Below are 27,575 nucleotides of genomic sequence, written 5' to 3' on the forward strand. Positions count from 1 at the left end.
AGGCTGTAGATGGGCAAGGAAAGCAAAAAGTGTACATCTGTTTTTTCTGTCAAGTGATGGGTCTACAAATTAGGATATGAAGAGAAGCATTCAAGCATTACAAACTGTGAATTTCCATGAAATGGAATAAACTAAAATGCATAGTGCATAATTGTTCACTAGAAAGTATCTTGGGCTTTTTTCATATAATTTCTGCTCAACTCAAGGGCAATGACTAATATTGTTTCTTTATAAAATGTTATTCAAGAGTCAAAAGGATGAGCCCTCTAAAAGTTTATACCCAGGGTTCCTCCCGGGAAGTGTTTACATATGAGTCACTCTCAGCCAAACCAGCAGCAAGCGTGTCAGCCCACTTGCTCTCTGAGCAGATCTCAACCACTGCAGAGAATACCCAGCTATGAATGCAGTTATCACCTCTCCTGTAGTGTAGTTTTCCAGATATTAACTTAAAAAGATCCCAGAAAATGAGAAATGCCTGTTCTGTCTTGTCTCCTTGAATGCATTTGCATATTATAAGCTAAAAATCCAAGCTTGTTCTCTTGTAGTAAAATGCCACTTTCTTTCTATGATCCATTAGGCATTTGGGAACATATTTAGAATTCCATTTAAATTTGATCATAAATTTTGGGGGGGATCCAGCACACCTTTCCCATCATTTTTAAACCTGCAAGTTGACATTTGTCCTTGAAGATACACTTTTGATTTTGTTATAGTTGAGTTTTAAAACATCAGGAGAGTTTTGATTTTAGGTATGTTGCTGGTCACCATCACAAAGACAGGGAATACATATATATAAATTCTATTCCATTAAAGACTGTGCAGCCTTTCTCTACCTGGTAGAATACTTTATGCAGGCAACAGTTACACTGAGGGCTACTGTTAATGTTCATTTTTACCATTTCTGTCCAGTCTGCTTTTGAACTCTTGAATACAGGCTCTTTGAACAATCAGTCCAGCTTTCATGCCAGACTAGTTTAGTTTGACCTCTGAAAATGTTGGTTATGCATGTATGCAACTACTGTATGAATCCGAAATGGATTTCTAATAATATTTTTTTACTTGTATAACCTGTAATTTACAATCAGAGCTAACAACCTAGGCCTCACATCCTGTGGTATGTTGATAACCACCCACTGACATCTCACACCTCAGCTTCAGTTAGCACGTAAGTGCTGTGAGCTGAATGTTAACATCATTGTGGTAATGATGAATATATGTAGCGTAGTCCATCTGATAGTTGTCAAGATATTTCACTCAAAAGCACAAATGTCATCCTCATGGGGACACTAGAAGACAAGTCAGGGGATCAGCAAGGTCATTAGGATTTATCCTCTGGGGTCCACGAACTCCTGTACAAAATTTCATGGCAATTCATCCTATAGCAGTAGAGAAATTTTTACTCTGGTCCAAAGTGATATACTTACAGAACGATCAACATGCCAAAATTGCCATCCCCAGAGCCACGCCTCTAGCATGGCTATAAATACTTTACAGATCAGGGTTTTTATTCATTACCCATCACCATCATCTGCAGCATATCATCTTATCATATCTGATAAGACTCACTTTTTTGTTGCCAACCATGGGATGTAATTGATACCTTAAAAACATATTTTGAAGGTTTCAGTTGTATACATGTAGCTAGATTATTTCTTTTTGAAAGTGACCAAAATGATGATGGAAAGGGCACAAATCTAATCTATTGATGGATACTGTGCATTGCATGTTTATTTTTATGTACGTTTGCAGTCCATAGAAATTCTACATAGTGCATTGTCTTTATTTTGTGAGTGAACAGTGGCTGGATAAAAGGTTAATGGTGCTGTCCTAAAATACTGGCATTGTGGATTGAAGAAACAAGCTGAGCATGAGTTAGCTTCAATGAAGTGTTGAACCAAGCTTTGTTACAGGGGGTATGAAGAATAGAAAAACAGAGTTATAGAGGAGTAATTAGTTAAAAAGTTATTCAGCTTTTCTAGAGGTCTCTGACATGCAGTATCTGACACACACTGTTTAATTTAAGAATATTCTAAGATGATGCCAGAATTAAACTATATAAGGTGTAGTAAGGAAGTTAATAATAAAACTTGTCACAGCTGAGTTCACATACTTTCTTTCTGAGGAACTGGTCTGACACGTATGTGCCTTAGTTCACGAACAAGGCAGCTCCATTTACTGCCTCTTACAATAACTTTGTCTTAATTGCACCTGTCAGTTCAAAGAAAATTTGCATAACACCAAATGGAGCAAATGATTAAGTTCTAGGGATGTCATGCACTAATGTCATTTTATATCATTGGACACACTGTGTTAATTAAATCATGTCTAGAAGTTTATTCAGTAAGAATAATGTGTTTGTCATGTTTACACAGGAATAAAGAGTTGCCTATGAATAATAATAGGAGAAAAAACAAATGTGTTTTTGTAATGTTTAGGGTCAACTTACACTTTCAATATGTTTTTATAGTTTTGTAGGTTTTGTAGAGCTGAAGTACCACAAAGCATGCATAATCTGAATTAGAGGCTGCAAAAGCCCAGAATATCTCTGATATGAGAAAGTGATTTAAATATCTAATTTTGTTAAACAGCTATAGGCTGTTATTCAGGTAGTATAATATGCTGAACGGAAGATAACAATCTCCAGAATATCAAAATTATAAAAAACCTTTTGTGTGTTCATCTCAGACATACTTGGGCTCCGCACTGAGAAGCAGAAAGGACAGTTAAGCTTGTTCTTATCAACACGGAGCAAAGCAGCACTTAATGCAAGATAAGATTTTTCAAGAAACTGGGTATATGATGATGTAATTCTCCCTTTTTTCCCCAGCTGTGTACAAAAAGTTGTTCAGGTTCATTTCTTACAGAGTTTGAAATTTGTTTTTTATAATTCATTATTAGAGCAGATTAGACTGAATCTATTGTCACCAGAAACAACAAAACAAAACAAAACAAAAAACAGTAGTTTTTCCTTACAGCGTGAAACCAGTCATTTCCTGAGAGAAATGTGGCATCATTAAATGATGGTCTGATAGGTCTATGGCTGTTTACTGACAGCATTTGATCAAGACATATAATTTCAGGAGGTTAGTGTGCTCCTGAGATCCTGCAATATAAATTATTTTCATTATAAACAACAAGGCTAACAAAGTTAATGTAAAACATTATTTCATAGCTTAGCAGCAGCTTAGACGCTGCCAAGGAGCAGTATGCTCAGTTAAATGTTGGAGTCGAAGCAGCATCACTGCTGAAAAGCCAAGCTGCCGGGGGCACAAATATTCCTAAGTGGCCTGGTAAAAACGTCAGCCATATATTTGGAGATATAGCAGTGGAAGCAGCTCAACTAAAACATTTAATTAGAAGACAGGCCTCCAGTTTTTGTAATGGATTCAGATCCAGAGGCTATCATTTCAATACCATCAGCATTCATGTCTTCATATCAACCTACTTAGAGCACCAGAGATCAGTAATGACATACAGTGTTTACTTATTGCAGACAGTCATATTCATAGCATCATGATCATCATCACTGATGACAAACTGTTTTACAAAGAACTAACACAAAAATAATTTCAAATAAAAGGTTAATAATCTTGTATATTATATATTAGTATATTACATGACAAGAGAAATGTCCTGATTATCAGTAATAGCAGCATGAGTTTGACATTAAACATTCTCTGGCCATTTGCAGTTTATACATTATATCATATCTAATACTTAATGTTGTGATACATGATGTTACAACAACTGAAAATGAATTTTATTGAAGCTACACACAAGCGCTGTATGAATGAGTGACTGTAAAGTGCTTTGGGTGGTTGATATGACCAGAAAAGTGCTATACAAATGCAGTCCATTTACCATTCTCATTAGTTGGTCTGTTTAGTAAGATCAGTATTGGTGCAGATGTGCATCCAGTATGTCTAATTCCTGTGTCACTGGTTGGTAATTCCATATAAAGATCAAAAATCAATCAAAAATGGGAAGTGCATCCCCATGTGTGTTCAGTGTCTTTTTTTTGTAGAGAAAAAAACTTAGTTTTATGAGGATTTAGCCCAGAAAAAGAAGGGACATCCAAAGCCATTGACATTACATGGAAAAAATATATTTAATCCATTAATTAATTTGGCTAAGAAAATCACAAAGACAAAAGTAAAGACAAACTTCCAATGTGACTTTGACTGAACAACAGTCAACAGTCCCAGCAGGACTCATATTAATGCAAATCCTCCTAGCCCCTCTTTTTGTGAAAACTGCAACACTATTTTGGTTGACATCATCCAATGAAACCTCAAGCCCCCTTTTGTTTCTCTGCTTACACCAATGGTAACCTATTGCTAATCTGCGTGGTCCTTATTAACTGAATCAGCCACCCCTGTAGCTCACTGCCTTAGTGAAACATAAAGGGAGACAGACACAAAGGATACATGGTGAAAGAGTGTTTTTCTGCTAATGTTGACATTCTGCACATGTATGTTTAAAAAAAAAAAGTTGTCTTTTTCATAAAAAACAGAGTGGTGAAGCCAATATTTGTAGTTGATTTTTTAAAATGTACATTGACTGGCTGCAACTGCTGACAACAAAAATCTGGTCTTTGTCATATTTCTGTAGGTTCACACAATTTGTTCCATGTTTTTGCTGAAACGAAAAACAACAATTATGGCTAAATTGCTACAAACTGCATCGCAATTTCTGCCATAAACTGCTAAAAAAACCCTCTGTGAAATCCTTCAGGGACTAAGTTATGGTTGATAAGCTTGGCTATAAAGTTGCTCCCACGGGCTGCTTTTCAGATGTGGTGAAAATATTACAGTCTCTTTGAGACAAATCATCACATGTACTGTATGTGCGTGCGTGTCTATTTGCTGGCAAGCATAAAAACAGAACATAAACCACTATAGCAGGTCTATGAATAAATTAATGTATTCCATGAAATTGGCACATGTGTGATCTGCTCCACTGCTGGGATTTTTATCCCCTCAGAAATAGAAGTAAATGAATTGAATGTTAAGTACCTCTCAAAAGTGTATATAGAAATATGTTTATCCAGATTAACAACAGTGATTATAGCAGGCTTGTTGGCGTGGTGTGTGCATGTATGATTTATGAAAACTATCAAAAAATATTAAGGAAATCCTCAAATTTGTTATGCGGGAAGGAAGAGTTGAATTTTGCAGAAGCACCAGCTGAGTGATGTAAATGTGTAGGAAACTCTTGTCCATTTTGCTGAAATCACAGTTCAGTCTGCAGTGAATCCTATAAGCTGAAGCTCACCTCTATATGGCATTTCAGTGTGGAGATGAATTTGCCTTGAAGCGCTGGCAAACAAGCATGAAGACAGTTTACATGGTCAGTTCAGTCTGTGTAGTGTATGTCATATTAGTCATTCACTGCTTACTCCCATCTGCTGGCTCATATCCTATTCAGCAGCTCCAAAGTGAGAGCACAATTATATCAGTGCAGGATTCTCCTTTCAGCCAATGTCAAGGGGTGCAAAATCAATGCATGCTTATCTTGTCCACTGTCACACAACTGGAACAGTAGTTAGGAGTGTGCGTTTCCTCACAGACACTGATACATGAGCAGACTTGGAGTTTTATGCTGGCGGGAGTCTGGTCAACAGATTCACTTACCCCTGCGGCATGGGAGGCCATTAATGGTTTATACTCATGAGCCAGAGGCAACACTGTCATTCCTGCTCGTTCTGCGAGTCAGAAAAAGAGGAGGCATTGCTGTCAGGCAAACATGAATGAATCACATTGAGAGGAGATAGAAAAGGCAGTCCAGGTTGGGGTGACAGTTGAACTGTTGTGGGCACAGTGTTGACTGGAAGTATGCCTATGGGGGTTCACAACTCGACAATTAACTGCTGTTTCACTGGCATACCATCCACCATCCAGCATCCACCATCCACTCACACAAAAACAGGGATATTTAGAATAATGAGCATCATCTATGCAAGCTGTCTTCCCTCTGGTTATAATCAGAAACCCACTCATGCTTCCTCCTACACAGAGTGTGATCTCAGCGTGCTATCAACTCACACAGTATTTCAGTCCAGACAAACAGTTACCATCACTGGCATCTGGAAAACATCTGTCTAACCTCTGTGCATCAGCATTCATAATTATGCAGTTGTTTATCACCTAGCAGTGTTGTGTATTTGCTCCATATAGCAGTAGGTTTTTTTTTTTTTTTAACCCTTTTTTGGGTTGTACTGCTTCAAGATCTAAAGAGGACATGTTTTCAAAGCAGACAAAGATGAAGAGTATTTTCCCAAAGTATGTTCAAAGAAGTGACATCTACAGTTGCAGCCAATTAAAATTTGTGGAGAAGTGGTAAAAAAGTCATTGTGAATGATGTGGAAGGCTTCAACATGGTGCAGAAATACTGCAGTTTCTTAGTCAAGGTATTTCTAAGATGTTAAGACATACCTTAAAGTATTCAACATTATTGTTACTTGAATTAGACAAATCGCTTTTTGAGTAGCATATTTTGTATGACAGAACTGTACTTAATTCACAGATTACAGATCAAGACTAATTTATGAGTTTGACAATTTTGTCATCAGCTTTTTTTGTGTTCACTTTATTTTTTTTTTTGCACATTTCCACTGATTCACTTGATGACAACATCTGGGTACAAATTAACTTCAGAGCCAAAACTGCTGAAGCGTTTGATCTTAAAATTTTGACATGCATGGATGAAACAAACAGCATATTTTTGGTGCATACCAAGCAGTACTTCTTGTTCATTTACACACCTACAAGTTTTAGACATTCAACAAGTGATGAAAAAACTAGTTGGTGAGCTATTGATGCAGAGTGAAGTGTGTTTGATAGGGTCTGCAGGGTTCCTGCTCAGCACCACCACTAATGGACTCCACTGAGCACCAATCACATGAAACCAGCAGGAATCCCACTCCCCCACTGAGGTGAAACTCCATCATGACTCAGGCAATCAATGCAAGCTTAACTGCATCATGGATGTCCAGTGGCATTGTTTGGGTCAAGCACGGATGACCTGATATGGCTACGGTATGACTATATAATATAACTCACCTGACCTATTAAAGGGGACAATGTCCACATGGTCTGCAAGGCCAGACTGCACATTAGAACTGATTAAAAGAGAATTCTCCATTAATTAGGAGTGGGTGTTTCTCTTACAGTACTGTATTACATGCTGATGTAGATTTTAAATTTTAAATTTTAAAATTAATTAGAATTAATCCTGTACACTGCAGCAAAGGTATAGTTAAGGTTCAGTACATTTTGTGGTTATGACTAATAAGTGTGGTTAAGATATGGTTAATGTACAAAACATATAAGGTTGTCTGATTCAGGGGTGTCGTAATGTTGTACAGATTGTTAAGCCCCTTGAGGCAACTTTATGATTTGTGATATTGGGTTGTATAAATAACATTTGACTTGATAGGCAGAGCGGGCAGAATTTAGAATAAATTGTAATCTTTGGTTTTAATAACTAGGTGAACCTCCTTTGACAGTAATAACACCTAACAAGCATTTCCGGTAGCTCTGGATCAGACCTGCACAATGTTCTGGGGGAATTTTGACCATTCGTCTTTACAGAACTGCTTTAGTTTCATCAGAGGATGTTTTCATGTTTTGTATGAAGTGCTCTTTGTTCACCATATGTAGTTTTGTGTGTTCTTCCCAAACAATTTGACCTTAGTTTCATCAGTCCACATAACATTCTCCCAGTAGTCTTAAGGAGTCTCAACCTGCTCTTTGGAAGACTTCATGTTCACAGTGAATTTTGAGTTTTTTCGAGAGCCGTGGCTCTCTCTGTGTTGTACTGCCATGGACACTCTGCTCCATGCAGCTGTGCACCATTGCATTTGCACATTGTAGACTCATATACAGAGATTCTTACCAGCTCTAATTGCTTGTGCTTATTTTAAGTCTAAGGAGAGTAGCCACAGAAGTAATATATAGAAAAATTTGTATCCCTTTCCAGCTTTGTGAAAATCAATCATTCTTGATTTTTTGTGAGGCATAGTTCACATCAGCAGATGATCCTTGTGAACAGCAAACTCAAAATGTTCAAGTGTTTATTTTATAAGTAGCTCTGACTCACACCTCCAATCTGGTTTCATTGATTGGATCCCTGGTTTTCTAACTTCTGACTTCAGTCAGCTTCTGGTGATGTCATTAGCTGAGGGCTTCACATACTTTATCCAACATACACTTTTAATGTTGAAATGATCTATTCAATATGAAAAAGTACAATACAATGAATTGTGTATTATTGGTCAAGACAGATTGTGTTTGTTTAGGATTGTAACTTAGATAAGGGTGTGTGTGTGTATACACAGTATATACATAGTTTTGGTGATGTGAACTCAAAAAGCTGTAGCATATAAAATAACCATGGTATGTCACTGTCACATGCTCACCTTGTGCCTCCTTGTGTTTCCTCAAGATGCTCCAAAAGGGGTTAACTAACCTGAAGTTAACTGGCAAACCCCACATTGCCCGTAGGCATGGATATGAATCATAGCATCGTTACAGCAGCAGCAGGATATAGATAAGCTCTAGCCCATTTGAAAATATTTCCATCAAGAAAAAATATTTACATCACTGGTGTATTTCTATGGAGTGTAATAATTGCACATATGTCAAGAAGTGGTGAGAAAAAAGTTGCATGTGTTACAAAGAAATACACAAACTGTGTATACTACCTTCCTTTGTTGTTTGTGGAGTGTGAGGTGGGTACTATAGAGCAGCACTGGTAGTAAAGTCTGACAGCAGCAGGAGGAAAAGACCTCAGGTATCTTTTCTTTGAACACTGCAGGTGGAGCAGCCAGTTGCTGAAGGAGCTGCCTAATGCTGTCAGAGTTTCCTGCAGGGTGTGGAACACGTTCTCCCTTAAGCATGGAAGCTTTGCCATTGTCCCTCTATTTCCTGTCTGCTGATGAGACACTGCTGCACCAACAGACCACTCCATAAAACAAAGGTCTTAAGGCATGCCCACTGCACTAAATACCTGAGTCTGCTGTGGCCTTTCTTGTGTGGTGCATTCGTATTGTCCATCCAGTCAAGTTTATTGTTTAAGTGCACACTTAGGTATCTCACTGGACAACCCCCCACCCCACCCCACCCCGGACAGATTTTCTTATTGTCTTTATTTGATAGGACACCTGGATGTGGTAGTCTCACACCTGATCCAAGGGTGTCTTCGATGGGAATGTGGGAGTATCTGTCCTGCCCCCAGCAATGTGAACTGTCCTGTTTAGTTTACTCTCAGAGCTAACATGTAAGACTTGATTTAGAAGGTGTACTATACTGCTTCTGGATTAACCCAAAGTAGAAGGACTCTAAAATGTTGGTATATTCATTTTTTTGTAATATAAATAATAGAATATGGCCAGTGCACATCTGATTCCCAAATTAATTTGCCAGATCAATAGTATATGAGACAACAGCCAGGCTAGAGAAGTAAGCTATATAAAGGATAATATTTTGCCATGTGAGTGTATGTTCACTTGTTTACTTTTATCTGAAGAAGACCATCAATAATTGAAAAAAATGTCAGCTGCACATTCAGGATGCCAATCTCCTTTTCTGCCACATTCCAAAGGTTTTCTGTTGAATTCCGATCTGGTGACTGGGGAGGCCAGTGAAATACACTGAATTCATTGTCATTGTTCATGAAACCAATATGAGACTATGTTTACTTTGTGACATTGTGCATTATCATGCTGGAAATATCCATTAGAAAATGGTAGATTGTGGCCACTGACCATTTTCTGTTTTTTGCACTGTTCTGAGTAAAGTTTAGAGACCAGTGTGCAAGGAGATAATAATTTCACTCACTCAGTAATTTTGGTCAATACATTAACCTGAGAATTCTTTTCAGAATTTTAGTTGTTTTAATAATTTTGTGATTTTTATGTTCTTATTAATTTACTAACTAATTTACTTGTTACTTACTTACTTCTTGTTTCTGCACACACTCACTGACTCACTAAGAGAAATCTATGCAAACATTACAGATAGGTCCGGGTGAACACTAAGACAGATAGTCAGGCAAGAAAAGAGGGGGAGGGATTTCAGAGGGCCTGAGAGGGGCAGGTCATATCTTTGCACCTCTAAAGTGGATTTCCATGTTTGTCTGGAGAGTCTGCAGTAACAGTAAAAAAAAAAAGAAAAGAAAAAAAAAGAAACAAAGAAACAAAAAACCATAGTCCTTGGTGAGTGCCTCTTCAAAGGTCACTGTTCACAGCATAGTTATAAAATGTCTTAATGGACACCAACATGGGCTGTATTGTGTTTGTAAGACACAAAATGACAGGAGTGTAAACAGTCATGAGTTCACTCACTGTTATATTCAGTATCATTTAAGCTAAGAATAGGCGGCCCCAAGTTGAACAGCACTAACAAATGGCCACTTTTTCTAACCTAGTATCACTCAACCAGCAGCATAAACAGAAATCACTATCCCTACAGGTGCTTTATAAAGGTGTCCACACACTGCTTGCTGGTCTGCTTGCAAAGACTTATTATATTACATTTTTTTAATTTCTCGTTGATATGCTAAGAATGGTATGTTTATGCTTTCACGTGGCATAGCTGACATCCTTTGGGGTCTCCACAATATCTCTTCTTGCAACAACACTGAAAACAATGAAGTCAAAGTTGCTTGAAATAGAAACACAGCCAGAAACAGTACCGCATACAAATGTGTTTATACTCACTGCAGCTTTGTCTTGCTTTGTTTATTAACACTCAGTGCCAGTGGAGCACATGCAGATTAAAGAGTAACATAACCTGGGGAAACTGGAAATAGAGGTGACAGAAAAATCAGATAATAGCAATGACATCAGTGGGTCTGCTGAGAAAACAACAAAGGCAGCAAAGGAAACATAAAGGTTTTAACATATTTGATCACCAGAAAGCTGATCAGAAAAAAAATCTGTTACGAGTTGACCCACAATGTGTTAGATGTCCGCATAGTACGAAAACAGGAAATTGAAGTATTCTCACAAGACACCACAATCAACATGATCTCCTACAAATTTTGAACATAGGCAACTTCTATTCATCAGCATGTCTGGACTATGTTTTGTAAAGGATCAAACAGCCAGTAATTTCAAGGCTGTTTTTTGTTTGTTTGTTTTTTTGTTTGTTCACACATCTACAGGAGTCCATATATGGCAATTCTGTAGTTCCACAAATACAGCCATTTTTTGCATTGCAGTATGAATGCATTTTTTAAATTGAGAGTCTTCTCTTCATCCAATATTTCAAACACTGCAATTTGCAGCACTTCCAGACATGCAGAGCACACGTCAAAATAATCTGGCGTCAGATTTTATTTTGCTGCATTTTATGCAAATTGGATGGACTGCGCTCATGTTCATCTCTAATCTTAGTAAAATACCCCACTAAAGTAAAAAACTGGTGACGCAAAATTTAGTTTCCTTTCATAGGCCTACGAAATGTTCCTCATAATGTTCACCTTAAACATCCAGTATGTGCAAAATGTTAAACCAGAGGTTTTCAGTTTTCAAGCCCAGGTTAAATGGTAAACTGGAAAATGTCAGTGTTTCTGTTCAGACTACTTGGAAGTGACTCATCACTATTGCATCTTGTCACCTGTCATCTTCGACTTCTGACAGTAAGCTCACTGCGGGAGGTTGGAGCCCAGGCTGAAAATATCAAATGGCATGGGAGTAAAACTAGCCAATGTAATGAAAAAATAATGGCTGGCTGTGAAAATTGTGAATTTAAGGATGAGTGGACTGAGAAATATGTATGTGTTCTTTCAGGGGAAGAACATGACCAGATTGCTTATTTTGCAATGGCCATTGTGGAGAGAGGTAAAATGCCGCTTCAACACCAAGCATACAACACCAGTGTCCCCGCACTTCTGAGGTAAGAACTAAATGTTGCCACTGAAATTGAAACATACAGATTTGCTGCATTTAAACATAATTCATACAGAGGCAGCTTAGCAGTCATTTATGTGAGAATTGACAGTTGCCAAATAGGGCCTCGTGTTCAAAAACTGACGGATTTGTCCACACGTGGGCACATGGAGCCTGAAAACAGTGCAGCATTTATTTCCACATCCCACTTACAAATGTAACTCAGGAGGCAGAATGTTTATTTTAATGATTACCTTACCAAATACTAGACCCTGTTAAGAAAGAGGGCACAGGTGAGGAGTGGGTTTGAATCCACATTTTGAAGCAAGCATGTAAAAGTTAGATCTCTCCTGGTATTCTGCTCAACTCTGACAAAGCTGTGATGCTGACATGCAGTAGGGGGCTGAGATGTGGTGCTGGTATGGGGGAACAGTGTGGTTCCTGCCTGCAGGCATCTTGATTGTTGATTGCAGACATAGGTTATATTCATAAATGTCTCAAGTTGGCAAATTTCTTAGTGCTGCCAAAACTACTTGTATTACGCAGTATGTGAGCAGTATATGTTTAATGTGTCTCATGGTTTCTGTCATGGTATCTCTACTTAATGGCAGGTGAAAACCAGACTGAACATTCTTATAAAGGAGAAACGTTATATATATATATATAGATATTAAAATATCTCTCTGCATCTGGCTGCAAAAAGATGGCATCATCTGGAGGATTGTTGCAACCTGTTTAGACTACAAGCTATTCCTCATGCTCCATAGGCCTGCCTCCAAGGACAGCTGTAGGGTATGTCCAAACTCAGGAACTAAATCAGGCCCTTTTCCATTCTGTTCTCTGGCTAGCAATGTGGGCAGACTGACATTAAAATACCAGTATATTTGAAGGAAAGGTAATTTCATGATGTAATTGCAAAATATATAGAGCGTTGGAATCAGACACAACAGCATATGGATGAGCGATGAGTCACTGATCCCACTGACAATGAAGGAACACGACGCAAAGTTTTGAGCCTCTATGGACAGCAAAACTGACACTAAAATTAAAATGCCAACATATTTAGAAGAAAGTTAAAGCCATAGACATTAACTAGAGCAATACCGAAGTGGAAGTGATAGCTGTGAACATACAACAAAGAATCTGATATTGCCTGTCTGCATTCATCCTCTTATTTACTGCCCTTATGTGGTTGCATTAGGCTATAGTCTGGAAGCTAGGTTGACTAACGGCCGCTGCATCTATAATTTCTGTCATTTTCATGGCTGTGACAGTGTCTTGTTGACAAAGGCTTGTCAAGCAGAGGCGAGAGCAGCATTTTTGGACTTTTGCACATGTGCATCGTGGGTAATCCTGGGATCTTTGGCAGGTGGCTAAGTATAGCTAGCTACAGACAAGTGTGTTTGTCACGTTGCCCTTGACTCAGCTTGCACCATTCCCTGAGCAGTCATGATATTGCATGCATTATTATACACATGTGCAGATTCATGTGGAAACTGTTAAGTGCACATTAGAAAATTACTGCAACAGTCTTTGCATTCTGCTTGTTGCAGGAGTCTCTGTCTTAGAGTATTAAGGAAATATACAGCCTTTTTCTCAGGTTTCCCTGGATATAAGGCACCAAATTTGAAAATAATTGCACCTGTCTACTACAAAGGTGACCTAGTTTTAAGAAAAGGCAGCTTTTTCAGTAGTGAATTTTCCCTTTAAGAATTCTATCAGGATAGTTGAGGTAAGGCACGCCATAGGACCAAAAAAGCACAGTCCAGACAATTGGCTTCTTTACAACAGTTACACCAAGGGTGGAAAGTGTCAGTGCGTGGACACAGGAAAACACTGCTTAAATGGATCTTTGCTGCTTCTTAAGGTGCTTCTTCTCCCTAGCTGGTTCTCCCTTCTGTGTCTAGTACCATACACATTTATGACTCTGCAACCTAGCAACTAAATATGCAGCTTATGCCTTTACACCACGAGTTGGACACCCACTTAGAGGAAGGCTAAACGGGAAACTGCCCTTAGTTAGACTCCCTTTGCGTGTGATGTGGAGAAGTCAGTGTGAATATTATCATGGATCTGGTTATTATCATCTCAAGCTTTGACATTTTTAATCTCTCAATGATGTTTTTGCCTATTGTCTCTCAGTACAAAGTGCAGGGTTTTCATTTTTGATAACTCTGCAAAAATAATAGATAACTATACAGCTGACCTTCGCAAAAACAGCAAATTCACCTGTGTTTGCTTTATAGCTAAACTCAGACCATCTGCCACAGGAGGGCCATACAAATGAACATTGATGACTGTCTGCTAGATTGATGAGAAGAAGCTTCTTTTCTCTTTGTCTTCCCCTGTGATTCTCTCTGTCTTGGCTCTTTCAAACACACACACACACACACACACACACACACACTGAAGATTCTATTAAGATTAACCTGTATGAAATTGTACAAATTGAAAAACTGAAACTTCATCTTCAGCTCCAGCTAAAGTACACCATGCTAGGGGTTCTCCTTTTATCAGTTACCTGAAAAGGAAGTCCTTCATTCTTTATCCTCAACAGATTAAAAAAAAAAAAAAAAAATCACCTCAGCAATCTCTGAATACTTGCCAGCCAGCTATGTAGATGTCATCACTGAATTTATTCCCTGGCAAAACATTTTAGAACCATTAAACTTATGCTCCATAAATAGTAAAATGATAATCTAAACAAGTCCATGGCTGACTATAAAAAGATAATAGTTCAGTATCAGAAAAGCTTTTGATGTATTTATTACTCTGTGTATCAGTGTTATTAATAGTGATTTGATTCTAATTGCTTGGAATTTAGAGTGTATTTTTAATGGGGGCAATTTTTCAAACTGTAAAGATTTCATAACCTTTTTTATTGCTACAAGTCACAATAATATTGATATTACTATGGTTGCCAGAAAACTGCCAATCTCATTTCTTAAAGTAAATTCCTGAAATACCTTCATAATTTATCAATATCCACACAGCTGTTTCTCACTTAACACTAAAGTACGTCAAAGGTTGGCTAGTGTTAAAAACCTCAGATGTTTTCACAGTGGAAAGGCAAACGTGAATGTACATGAGCATGACTGTTTCCCTCACTGAAACTCAAAAAGACAGAAAATAATTAAATAGTGCAAGAAGTCTTTGATCTTACAAGGTTTTCCTTCTCTGCATCCAAGGTCATGTCCTTATTTTCTTAACAGTACCATCCAGCTTTGTGTTTGGCTCTTGTATATGTGCTTTGTCAGTTTCTGCTCAGTACCTTCCGAATGCGACAAGTGGTGCGTTATGCTAGGTGTTGAATCCTGATTTTGAATATTAAGTCAGCAAAGTGTGGGTATTTTTCACTTTGCTTAACATCACACTCCTTCCTGTCTTGAAACTAGACATTAAACTGAATGTAAATTGCCACAGATAAGTTTATCCATAAATCTGTATCTTTTGACTGCCAGAGCTGTAGCCAGGCCAACCTTTTAACCACTGGTGGCTGTGGAGGTTATTGAGAGAATGGAAGAAAGGAAGGTTACAAGTCTTGAGCAGTAGCTTCCATCTATACTCAAATGCACATTTAATCTGTTTTAACCACTGTACCTCCTTTTCCTTCTCTCAATCTAAGATGACTCCCGGCAGTATGGGTCAGTCCCGGCAGAGTCAATGATTTTTCTTTGGCTTCTCTCTAAACTGCTTCAGTAAAACATATAATAGAGTCAAAAACTAGTGAAATAAAGTATATCACTGTGCCTTGTGAAAACTATATTTAACATAGACAAATAGTAAATCAATTTTAAAAAGAAAAACATGCAGGTTAGCAGTATTAGGTTATTAGATTTGATCTACTGAAATTATGATTTTAATTAGAGTCAGAGGGATTGTGATGTTATCACTGTTTCAGAATTTATATCAGGTTCTTGTTTTATTTTTGGAATAACTAATAAGCAGCTAACTAGCCAAATGCTGATATCAAAACTAGCATGGGTCAGCCAGAGGCAGTCTTCAAAGAACTTATGACCACCAGAGAAAAGGCAGTGCAATCCATTTCACCTTGTTCAAACTCAAAAAAGTAGTCTCAAACTGTGGCTTTCACATTCGGGATCTGTTCACATGGCCTATCAAATGAACGCTGGCAAGATGTGGTTGTTATGGAAACCGAGTGCTTATTGAGTTTCTTCATAGCTGCACCTGTCCTCACCCTAATGGAAGGTTTTCAGATTTAATCTATAAACTGTTTACAATGTCTTTATCTGTAAACCAACATTAGCTAACACTCTACACTGCAGCAGATACCAGTTGGAATTTTCCCACACGTTTTTCTACGTGATACTTTTAATTGTGGTTGGTTACTGTAACTGGTAATTGAACCAAGCTGAAATTACCCCTGGGGAAAGTGCTGCTCTCCTATCTAATTTGTACACTAAATAGGCCTATACAAATCCTGTATTTATCATGTTTAAGAGATTACATTAGCTATCATTAATACACAACACCTGGATATGACATTCTGGGTCATTTTCAACATTGTATTCATGACATGGCATCATAGCAGAGAAGTTTTTTCTTCTTTGTTTCTTGTGTGATTTAATATCATAGTAGTATCAGTCATAGCACCTTAAGTATTGGCTTGTTTGTGTTTGTATTGGGAAGTTGAAGCACTTAAATGTTCATGGGCTATGTATTTCACCCCACCAGTAATATTTCATGTTTTTAATTGCATTTTTATTTATTTATTTATTTTTGGCTTTGATAGTGCATGTGTTTCACATTGCAGGAAGGTTTTGAAGCTTCATGCAATTTGATTGCAGTGAGTTTTGACAGGGATTTCAAGGTAGTTGTGACTGGGTCACTTTTCATTTTAGAAGATAGTGTTGACTTGGTTTTGATCACCTCAGACAGGGTGGGAGTGGAGCATGTCTGTGTGCTGACAAGCTGCTTCCATCTAGAGTCACTGCAGCAATCCTACCCAGGACCCAGAAGCAACATGAGGCAGATAGGCATGGGCCAGGTTTCAAGGTATACAGCGGTTTGAAAAAGTCAAACGAGAAAAAGAGAGTGCTGTGATTGGACTGCATTTATTTATTTAGAAAAAAATATTTAATTATGTTAACTTAACATACATGTTTACTAATGTTCCACACATTCTGCATTGTTTAAAAATAAAATTGATTTTGTTGAATATAAAAAAAGTTGTTTCTAGCTCATTTTAGAGCTGTAACATAAAATGATATTTTTGCTTAAGGTTATCATACCATGAGAATATCATACCGACCCATGCCTAGAGGCACACCTGAAAAAATGTCCAAGACAGAGGCAGGACTGAGTCACCAGCAGAATAGAAGTCTCTATTCTGCTGCCTTGTGAGACGTTTTGATATCATCAGGAATCTTTAGCTTGGTTGCTACTTCTTTAGCCTCAGGAGGAGGAAGGTGTTAGCTAAAGTTAAATCTCCAGGACATCAACACTGACTTTGGCCCTGCACCACATATGGCTAGCACAGTTTCAGTTGGTCTCAGGTCACATGTTTGGTCATTCTACTAAAGCCAGTGCCACCTATGGACTCCTATGGAAGTTTAGGGATTAAACTGTAACCGCTGGAGGACAACCACTCCAACAAGTAGCACCTGAGCTAATGGAAAGAGCCTAAAACAGCCCCTTGGCCTATCCTTAAGTTAATCCTTTATAGACTGCCAAGTTTCTACAGGGTGAACATAACCGTATTCAAGCACCCTAAAAAGGCCTTGGCCTTCAGGAGTTGTATGTTCTTTATCAAGCAGCTTCATTCTAAATTGCAGCTCAGTGTTGTCTATGTCTATGTGATATCATAAATGTTATGCAGGTATGTGAATAACCTTTAATACTTTTGAAGATTTGTGACCAAGATATGTATTCTGCAGAAAATCTACAGGTGAAAAATACAAGAAAAATTTGTCAGGGCTCTTTAATGGACTACACGGGAAACACTGTTTCGAAAACCACCTTAAATATATCTTTGGCATTTTTGTACAGACATTTATTGTTGTTGTTTATTACCTGATATATTTGTTGATACTGATATATGTGCAATGAGCTGTTATCAGCCAGTGTGGTTCAAAGTACTCCCCCTGGGGTTTTTGCTCACCCCCTATATATTCACTTGGTATATGGCAACTGTACAGTCAAGTCGATTTTTATTTATATACTGCCAATTCACAACAGAAGTTATCTCAAGGCACTGCTGCAGGCAAGAGGAATGTGAACTCCCAAATACAGTATGTAAATAACTGTTGTGGACAGGGCACATGCAGTCATTGACACAAAGCATAAGTGTCCCTGATGTGGTACTGTGCTTTGTCTCAGTATACAGCTGGGTGTATCACATTCATAGCTCATTCCTCACTGGTTCCAGTGGATCCTCAGTCACTTTGGACTCTTGGGATCAGAGTGACTGGTGTGGATGGAGCCCAGTGGCACAGATCAGTAGAGGTTTACGGCTCAGTGTCCCATTACCCTGCAGCCTCATTAGCATAATCTTTTATAGATGGGCTTGTGGCATGTACATCATCAAGATCACAGGTGATTTTACTGAGAGTAATTTTGATATTTAGTCTGCATGGGCATGTGCTAGGATATCCAGGTGAATTCAGGTAGTGATCCAGAATTCACAGAACCACAACATTTGTATCATACCAAATATAGCCATATCTTTGCAAAATTACATTACACATCCTTATTTGAGATCGTACCCTGAAATTATTTCTGACTTTCATTGTTGTGTATTGGTGAAACTTCAATGGAGAGGATGAAAGCTTGTTGACTTATTATGATAATGTGACCTTATCTGCTTGACTGACCTCTGCTTATACCATTGAATAACTGATAAGCATGTTCACAATTTATGTCAAAATAATGCATCATTTAGTCTAGTTAAGAGAGAGATTTGCCCCACAGCCCCAGCTTGTATTTTTAAACTGATAAAAAAAAATTAAAATATTTTAACATAGTTTTACATTTTTTATTAGGGTTTCTAATTTTATACTGTTTCCCTATCTTCATCATACAGTGTTTGATGCTGTCTTTACATAAACATCTGCTGTTCACAATTCTGGCCAATTCCAGTTGATTGCAAGTATTATATACCCTATACTGTGTTTGCTTCCCAAGTGCATGAGAAATGCTGGCCAAAGTTTTGATTTTGTTTCTGACCAGGTGACATTCACAGGAGCATTTTACCATTTAGATACATAACATAATGACTGACTCATCCAACCATTTAGTAAATGATTCGTTGAGATATTTTTACCCACCTCTCTTATTGTATAACACCATCAACATTCATGATGAATTCAAAAGAATTATGTTACTGTAATAACCTCCCATTGTATTTTCTAATCGTCATCTGTGCCTAGTTTTATTGTGTTCAGAACATGCTGTTACTATCAGTAGGTAAACATATATTATTAAATGACAGAATAAATTGCAGAAACGTTTGGGAAAAAATGTGATGCATTCTATTACTTGTAAGCTTGTACAAAAAAACTGATACATCGCTGTAAGGATAGCTTAGTCATCACCTCTCCTCTTGGGACAATGAGTTATTGGAACTGTCCTTAACTCTTGTCTGTACTCGCAGCACAAAATGTTGGATGAGAAACATCCAGCTGCCGCTTATATGCTGTGTAATTTCTCCTTGCAGAACTCCAATAAGCTTTGTTATGAGCTGCTATTGATTTTTTTCCTGCAGTTTGAGTTGTCTTAACAACTGATGTCGTGACTCAAGACATTTTCAGATGTGAGTTAGAAGTGCTTTTAAAAGGTGCAACCAATGGTAATGAAATTAGTGATTCACTTTTGTCTTGAATAAACTTTATAGAAAATCAGTGACCTGCCATTTAAAATTTACCCTTGTAAGACTGAAGAAACTAAAATTCTGAAGTAATGACATGGAAATTTGTAGTGGTGTGGTGTTAAGATATAAAGCTGTGGATCCCAACTGCTGCCTTTAATTTCAGCCATCTAATAATGGTGTGATTTTAGACTTAGGAATCCAGACAAATATAATTATAGACCTAGTAGGATAGAAACCCAGCATGATTTTGCATCTCAAGGGCCATAATTGAAAACCACTGACATGCAGATCTAATGTAGCAGCACGCTACTCAGAGCTATAGCCAACCAACTCACATAATCTAAGAAATTTGACAGAGACCAGCTGTCTCACATGTTTTTTAAGAGCTGGTGACCTTGCAAACTTCAGCACGGATCAGTACACTCAAAGGTATTTAGTCAAGCCTTTAATTTCATTCAGAGAAACATTTGAACATGAGTTGTATTTCTTTAAAGAAATGGTTTGACATTTTGCAAGTGCACTTATTTTCTTTCTTGCCAAGAGTTGGATGAGAAGATCAATGCCACGCTTGTGTCTATGCATTAACTGTGGAGCTAGGAGCTGGGAGTCGATTACCTTGGCTCAACATAAAGAACGGAAGCAGAAAGAAATTGAGTGATTCAAATGAAATATTTATATAATTTGAGCTAAGAGAAAACATACATTATTATCCCCTTTGAGAAACTTCTCAGCATCACTGCATTACATAACATTCATCTCCAGACATATTTAGCAGCATCCTTAGAGTGAGTCATACATTAAAATACATTTTTTTAAAAATGTTAATCTACTCAAACTAACACACTAATCACACACACAAGAAAAAAACAAACAAAACTGTGCTGAAACACTTGATTAATTGGTTACTCTGTCGACTTAAAATTAATCAAGAAAAATAAATTAAATGGCTCATCTTTGGGTTTGAGACTTTAGTCCCAAATCTAGTGACATCTTTTTGGGCTCTAGGAAACTGTGATGGCCAATTTTACCTCCTTTCAGACTTTTTATAGTCTGAACAATTCATTGATTGATCTGACAGGTAAGTATAATCATTAGTTACAGCCAAATACCTGCACCATTAACGGAATTCCATTGACATTCATTAAAAAGGGGTGGCAGCATAAGTCTTAAGAGGCTGTTGTACTGTCTTCATAACTAAACTACAATGGTTGGTAGAAAAGCCCTTTTAAAGCTTAGGTAAGATGATCCTGTCATGTTTTATACACTTGAAATTAAACATAGGCTACTCACATGTGGGCCCTTGTGAGGAAGAAATGTATCTTACTGTTTCATTTCTAAAGTGCAGTGAGCTGAACCATAATGAACTGAGTATTTCTTTTCAGTTCAATCTGATGATTGAAGTGTTTTAATTCACTCTTTTACTGCAGCTGCTCCTTCACAGTTTCTCTCTTCAACTTCAACTTCAGTTATTGATTTCTTACAATTCTGAAGGAAGCTGATATGAGCTAGTTGTGTTCAATGAAAAGGTGGGAGTCAACTGTTTGGTTAACACAGATGGAGGCATGTCCGTAATCATGCCATGTCTGGTGGCTGCACAGCAGTGTGAGCTCCTGGTAGAGATGCTCTTGTCTTTGCCTTCTGAACAGAGTCTCTTCCTGTTGAATGTTGGTGGGAAAAAGTGAGTCTAGAAACAAGCCTTTGGTCTTTGGTTGTGAGAGACTGACACTGAAACCTAAAATGTAATACTTCAGAAAGCTGGAAAATAGAAATTGTTGCAACTCTGCTGCAGTTGATCTAAAAACTATTTATGTTATCTCAACTAATCTGTGTTTTCTGCATTATTTAAAAAAAATATGTACCGTAATTTCCAGACTATAAGCCGCTACTTTTTTTCACACGCTTTGAACCTTGCGACTTAAACAATGATGCGGCTAATTTATAGATTTTTACGGGCTAACGAGCTTCATGCCGCAAAAAAATTTAGACACCTGCGGCTTATAGACAAGTGCGGCCTGTATATGTACTTTTTTTTCTCTCTTTTTAAATTTAGTGGGTGCGGCTTATATTCAGGTGCGCTGAATAGTCCTGAAATTATGGTATATACAACTAACACAGCCCCAAAATCCACTTTATATCACCCGTCATTTTTAACACAAATTTAGCTAACTATTGCTTGTATCTAATCTTCTCATTATATCTAAGATCCTTGAGAGAGCAGTTGCCAATCAGTTGTGTGACTTTTCACTTAAAATATTAAAATCAGGGATCATTGTTTTCATTTGGGATTTAGAGTGTATCATAGCACAGAGAGAGCACTGGAGAAAGTTACAAATGACCCTCTAACTGCATTAGACAAAGGACTTATCTCTGTACTTGTCTTTTTAGATCTTAGTGCTGCATTTGACGCCATTAGACACCAGGTCTTATTACAGGGTGGAAAACATTTAATTGGCATTAAAGGAATTCCACTACGCTGGTTTAAGTCATATTTATCCGATCAATATCACTTCCTACATGATACCGCTGAATCTCCATGTACACCACAGTTAGTCACAGAGTTCCACAAGGTTCTGTGCTTGGACCAGTTCACCTTAGCTATGCTTCCTTTAGGCAAAATTATAAGGAAACACCACAATAACTTTAATTGTCACATTGACAATACCCAATTATATGCATCAATGAAGCTAGATGAAACCAATCAGTTTGCTAACCTCCTAGCATTCCTTAAGGACATAAAGACCTGGATAGCCTGCATTTTCCTGCTATTAAACTTACACAAAAACTGAAATTATTGTACAAGGCCCCAAACACACTATCTAACAATAGCTTCTCTAGATAGCATTGCCATAGCCTCCAGCACTACCGTAAGGAATCTCTGAATTATCTTCCATCAGGATATGTCCTTTAACTCCCAAATAAAATAAATTTTGAAGACAGCTTTTTTTCATAACCATACCATAGCAAAAAAACACATCCTGTCTCGAAAACATGCAGAAAAATTAATGCATGCATTTACTTCTACTTCTACGGCTACGGCTGGCTTAGGCTTGTCTTGAACCATCCCCTAGTCATCTTCTATCTATCATAGTCCCATATTACTGTCATTATTATCATTACTATTACTATACATCTGTACATGGAACTTGCGTAGTTTGATGTTCTCTTTCCTCCTGCTCTCTCTCTCTCACATTCTATCTCCCATCTATCTCTCTCTTGTCTCTCCTCTCAACTGGCTGAGGTAGATAGCTGCCCACCCAGAGCCCGGTTTTGCTTGAGCATTCTTCCCATTGAAAAGACTGTTGCCAAGTGCTTGCTCATGGGGAATGTTGGGTGTCTGTAAATAATAGTGTAAAGAGTATGACCTAGACCTGCTGCAATGAAAAGAGCCCTGAGATAAACCCTGTTATGATGTGGCGCTATATAAATAAAATTGACTCGACTTGACGTTAACAATGGAAAATGTGCTTAAAGTCTGGATTCTGCATTAAAAATCAAAACATCTCTCATTCTTCTCTCCTTCAGAGTGGTGACTCTCCCATGGTAATTTTCAGACAGTAATGGCTTACAACAGTAGGGGTGACTGTGATAAAGAAAGATGGCTGCCTAGTTGAGGCATTTAACATTTGTTATTCACAATACAAGATTTTGTTGTCCTAGATATGACAAAAAGTTTTCACCACTGACTTAAACTCGCAACTGATTCAACAACAGCATCACGCACAGATCCTTATCCTAATCACATCAAAACCACAGAGCACTTAAAAATTTAGAGAAGTTTTATGTCAGTTTTTATCCTCAAAGAAACAAACAGTGATGTCATGAGAGAAAGTCCTTTTTCTTGCCATTCCTCTCATAGTGAGTGTGGTTTTTTGAGGTAACAACATGAAGGACTATATAATGCAGAATATTAATAGTTACATGTAGCAACACCACAAATTCACAAGTATTGCCTGAGAGAGGCTGTGTCATGCCGAGCTCAAACAGTCCAACCTGTAGCTATATGCAAAAAGGCGATTTCATCATACACACCTTCAGGGGAGGACTTTGAAGGTATTTTTGAGCTCTTGCACCATTAAAATTCTATTTATATAAAATTTTCTCAAAGTGCAAGTGCAAGATTGTAGCAACCTGATTACCCATTTTTAAATCCCTCATCACAATGTCTTTAAATCCACACACATTACTAAATGTTAAGTCACTCAGATGTATAAATAAAATCAGACGTCTATTTAAAGAATACACAATCTCAGTCAATTCTTCATCTGTTGTCTGTTAAATAATGGCCAGGGTCTCTTCACCTCCAACCTATCTGAAATGGTTTCTAGACAGATCATTTTGACATATCTATCTCTGAATTTTTTGCTGCCACACCAGTGCATTGAAGGTGAATGAAATTCCATGTGTAGTGTTTGAAGAATTGATTGAAAATCCTTTTTCGTTTTTTGTGCTATGAACTTCAGAAAAATAAATTCCCATTCACTTCCTTTGAATATGCAATCCCTGTAACTGCCCTCCAGAATGAAATTACGTTTATACACAACTACTGTAATTCACAACAGCACCTGACCTGCCTCTGCTTGCTCACCTTATCACACCTTTACCCCTGTATTATCTCTGCTCTTCTCGCTGACACCACACTATTTTGGAGTTCAACCCTTCTCCTCCTCCTCCTCCTTGACCACAGATAAGGCCTTGATGTCAGTGGTGAGAAGAAGGAGGAGGAGGAGGTGAAGGAAGAAGGGGGGGGGGTCTCCTCAGCCCTGCTGATTTACAACACCGCCCTCTCATGACTGTGGCTCCAGGCAAAGGGGGGCTGCCGTCAAACCTCCAATCAGGCTGCTCCCAGTGCTTGTTAAATGAATTTTATGGCTCTTGTCACTCCTAGTCTCAAGTGTCTTTTCCTGACTGAGCTGGATTTCCCAAAATGTTGCAGATTCAATTTTAAGCAATGTGAAAAAGATTCTAGAAAATGGAGCAGTAGCACTTTATGGCAAATAAAGAAGGGAAAGGTCGAACATGGAGGAGTTTCTAGGAGACATGGTCAGCTTGTTAGGTTAAATCCATCCAAAAATAAAGAGGTGCTATTGTTAGTATGTCACTGGCTCAAAGAACCTGAATAGGTCTGACGTTCAGAGAAGCGCCGACCCATAAAAAATTATTTTGATACTGCCAGTTTTGTATCTCTGTCTCTCAGCTTGTAATAATACCTTTTCAGTTCTTGTTACATGGTTTTCTGTTAAACACAGAGACTACTTTTGAAAATTAGCTGAAGAGATTAAAGTCAGATAACTACAATATTGAAGGAATTACTCTCCTGGAGAGAGTGTTTTTTATCAAGAGTATATGAAGCTCTTTAAGAGATGGTTTGAATTTTAAATAATCTGTTAAGTACCCTAAGCTGTCCAGCTTGTAGCAGAGAATTAAATTAAATGAATGATGATGAACAATACACTATATAGCCATAAAAAAGTGGCTGAACCTAGTACCCATGTGTGATGTGTTAAATTTCTATTTCCCAAACTACTGGCTTTAATAAAGCCTCTACAGTAAATTTTGTTCTCAATGTAAAAGCTAAAAGCCTGACTGAAGACAGTGTTTATTGTCTTCACTTTCTCACTTTGAACCTTATACTTTCAATGTCATGCCATCATAAAACTTTCAGTAAGTCACTGCGTAGTGTGACAAGGCTAAAACTGAAACTCCAGTCATGCTGGAGTTATTTCTTATAATGGGAACGTTTTTATAATTTACCATCTTTTTTCATCTCTTGCGTCTGAATCATCTGAAATAAGTACCGAGTGAAAGACTAAACACCACTCCAGAAATTAATCACAATGAGAAATGATTAAAGAAGGTGGGACTAAATCAAATATTTGAAAGTGTTATGGACTGTGGATATAACTTCAAGTGAGTGTTTCAAATTAGAGGAGAATGTTACTGCAGCAGGACTTTTGTTATTGCCAAAAAAACGTAATTACATCTATTTATGATCATATAAAATCAAAAACATATTAGTGCTTAAAGCAACCATTTGCTCTATTTGGACAATGACTTGGTCCGTAATGTGTAAGGGAGAGAGTTAGAAATATTTCACCACAACATATTTTTAAAAAATGAGGTAAAGCCTGTCCAACAGCAGCTCCTGCTCCAATAAAACTCTTGCATTTAGCCTTCCTATCTGCAATAATTATGCAACATGAGGTGGGATCAGGCAGGCTTCCCACTCATCATGCTATAATGATAACCACATATAGCCCTCAGCATATCCTCCACCACACCTGGACTTACAGAAGAAAAGCATGTTAAAGGGGGTGGGGGTGGGGGTACTGCTCCAGCACCAGTTCGTTTGTGTTGGTGGTGATGAAAATGGAGGAAGCAAATCAGCAAGAAAACAAAGGCAAATCTCATATTTGACCAAATCTGCTCGCAGCTGTTAAACACTATTGAATGCTTTCTCTCTCTCTCTCTCCCTCCCTCTCTCTCCTTTTCTTTCTCCCACATGCGCGCGCCTCGCACACGCTCCCCCACGCAGCCGCGCGCGCACACGGAAACCTGCTCGCCAGTGCACTGCACAGGAGCCCCTGACAGTGCCCGTGCGTGCCTGCCTGTGATCGCTGCCTGGCGTCTACTGCCGCTCCGCTGGATGTTTGCGCAGAGAACATTTGCCTCCGCCAGTGACTGCACAGATCCCCGCCGCATGACCCCGCTCGTTTAACTTTTGCAGCGTGTGACTGTTTTGTCGCGGAGCACCTGTTCCGACACTATGTTTCCGTCTGGCGAAAAAACCCTGTAGAGCCAGGCGTTGTTTGACTTCCAACTTGGAGCTTGATGGCACAGTTATTTGTGACACGTCTGGAAAGTTGCGCTGCGTCAGGGAGCATGGGCGCAAACTTTACAAGCTTTTTAAAATCGAGTGGCAGTTTTTAGAATGAAGGCAGGTGAGTCAGCCGTCGCGTAAGAGACGCGCAGAGCTCCACGGCTCTCCAGGTACTGGGAAGGGAAAGGCGACACGGAGGAAGTCGTGATCTGTGCAGCGGATTGCGCTACGGAGGACGGAGGGAACGGACCGATGACAACATGGGTGAGTGAGTGGAGGATTGTCTCATTTAGAATCGTTTGCCGCGGGAGAATTGAGAGCAGCGGGAGTCTGCAAATCATCACTATTATTGGTTAAGAGCACTTGTGGTCTGCACAAAATGGGTTGATCTTTCCTCCTTTGGCGCATCTGTGATTGTGTAGATGTTCAGAAAATTTCCCCAAATCTTTTCCTGCGCAGCGAGCTAACATCTGCAGTGTTTTCAGAGCAGTGCACTTTTGCACTATTCTCCTCAAATATTTTTTCAGATTCTGTATTTGTGGTGACAAGCATCAACACCACTGAGAGGTGTTCCTTCCCTCTTCATGAGTTAAAAAAAACCAAAAAGAAATACTGCAGGCGGGAGTGTTCATGCCCCTGAATACCTATCAAGGAGAGACAATAATACTCCCACCTTTATGATGTGTCAGTGATTGAGCCCAAAATCTGAATCAGTCGACGGTGTTCTGCGTGTTGAAGCTAAATAATACCTCATTATCTGTCTGATTACGTCTTTGCTGATGAAGCTGCAAGGACAAGTTTATGAACATAAACCTGACCTTAAATGGCCGCATTCTGGTGAGAGGGGTCTCTCAACCCCCCTGCCTTCAAAACCTCTGACATGTTTTGACTCCGTCCTATTTCTTCTACCTCCCCGCTTCTCCTGACAGCTCTGGGCACCTACAATCTCATCCCACACTGCCTATCACCTCCTCCATTTTAGTGACTGAGAGTGCTCCAAAAGCTAAATTCACCGCTCAGCCTCACAAACCCACACT

At 38.5% G+C, this 27,575-nt stretch overlaps 1 protein-coding gene across 3 annotated transcripts in view; it reads left to right on the forward strand.

The window, feature by feature from the left end:
- The window catches only part of lrrtm4l1 (leucine rich repeat transmembrane neuronal 4 like 1), a 70,263-nt gene that overhangs the window by 2,234 nt on the left and 40,454 nt on the right, over window positions 1-27,575 (forward strand). Inside the window, exon 3 of one of the 3 annotated variants that reach the window (XR_007813846.1) lies at window positions 11,795-11,900. Coding sequence is in view for 1 of the 3 variants with exons in the window: in XM_018677761.2 (XP_018533277.1) it covers window positions 26,799-26,802 (4 nt within the window). In the remaining 2 variants the exon portion in view is untranslated. Of the gene's footprint in view, window positions 1-11,794; window positions 11,901-26,113; window positions 26,803-27,575 lie in introns of those variants that run through there. The other 2 variants (XR_001960977.2, XM_018677761.2) reach the window with 2 other exon arrangements.

The sequence above is a fragment of the Lates calcarifer genome, linkage group LG9 (genome assembly GCF_001640805.2).
Source record: "Lates calcarifer isolate ASB-BC8 linkage group LG9, TLL_Latcal_v3, whole genome shotgun sequence".
Classification (NCBI taxonomy): Eukaryota; Metazoa; Chordata; class Actinopteri; family Centropomidae; genus Lates; species Lates calcarifer.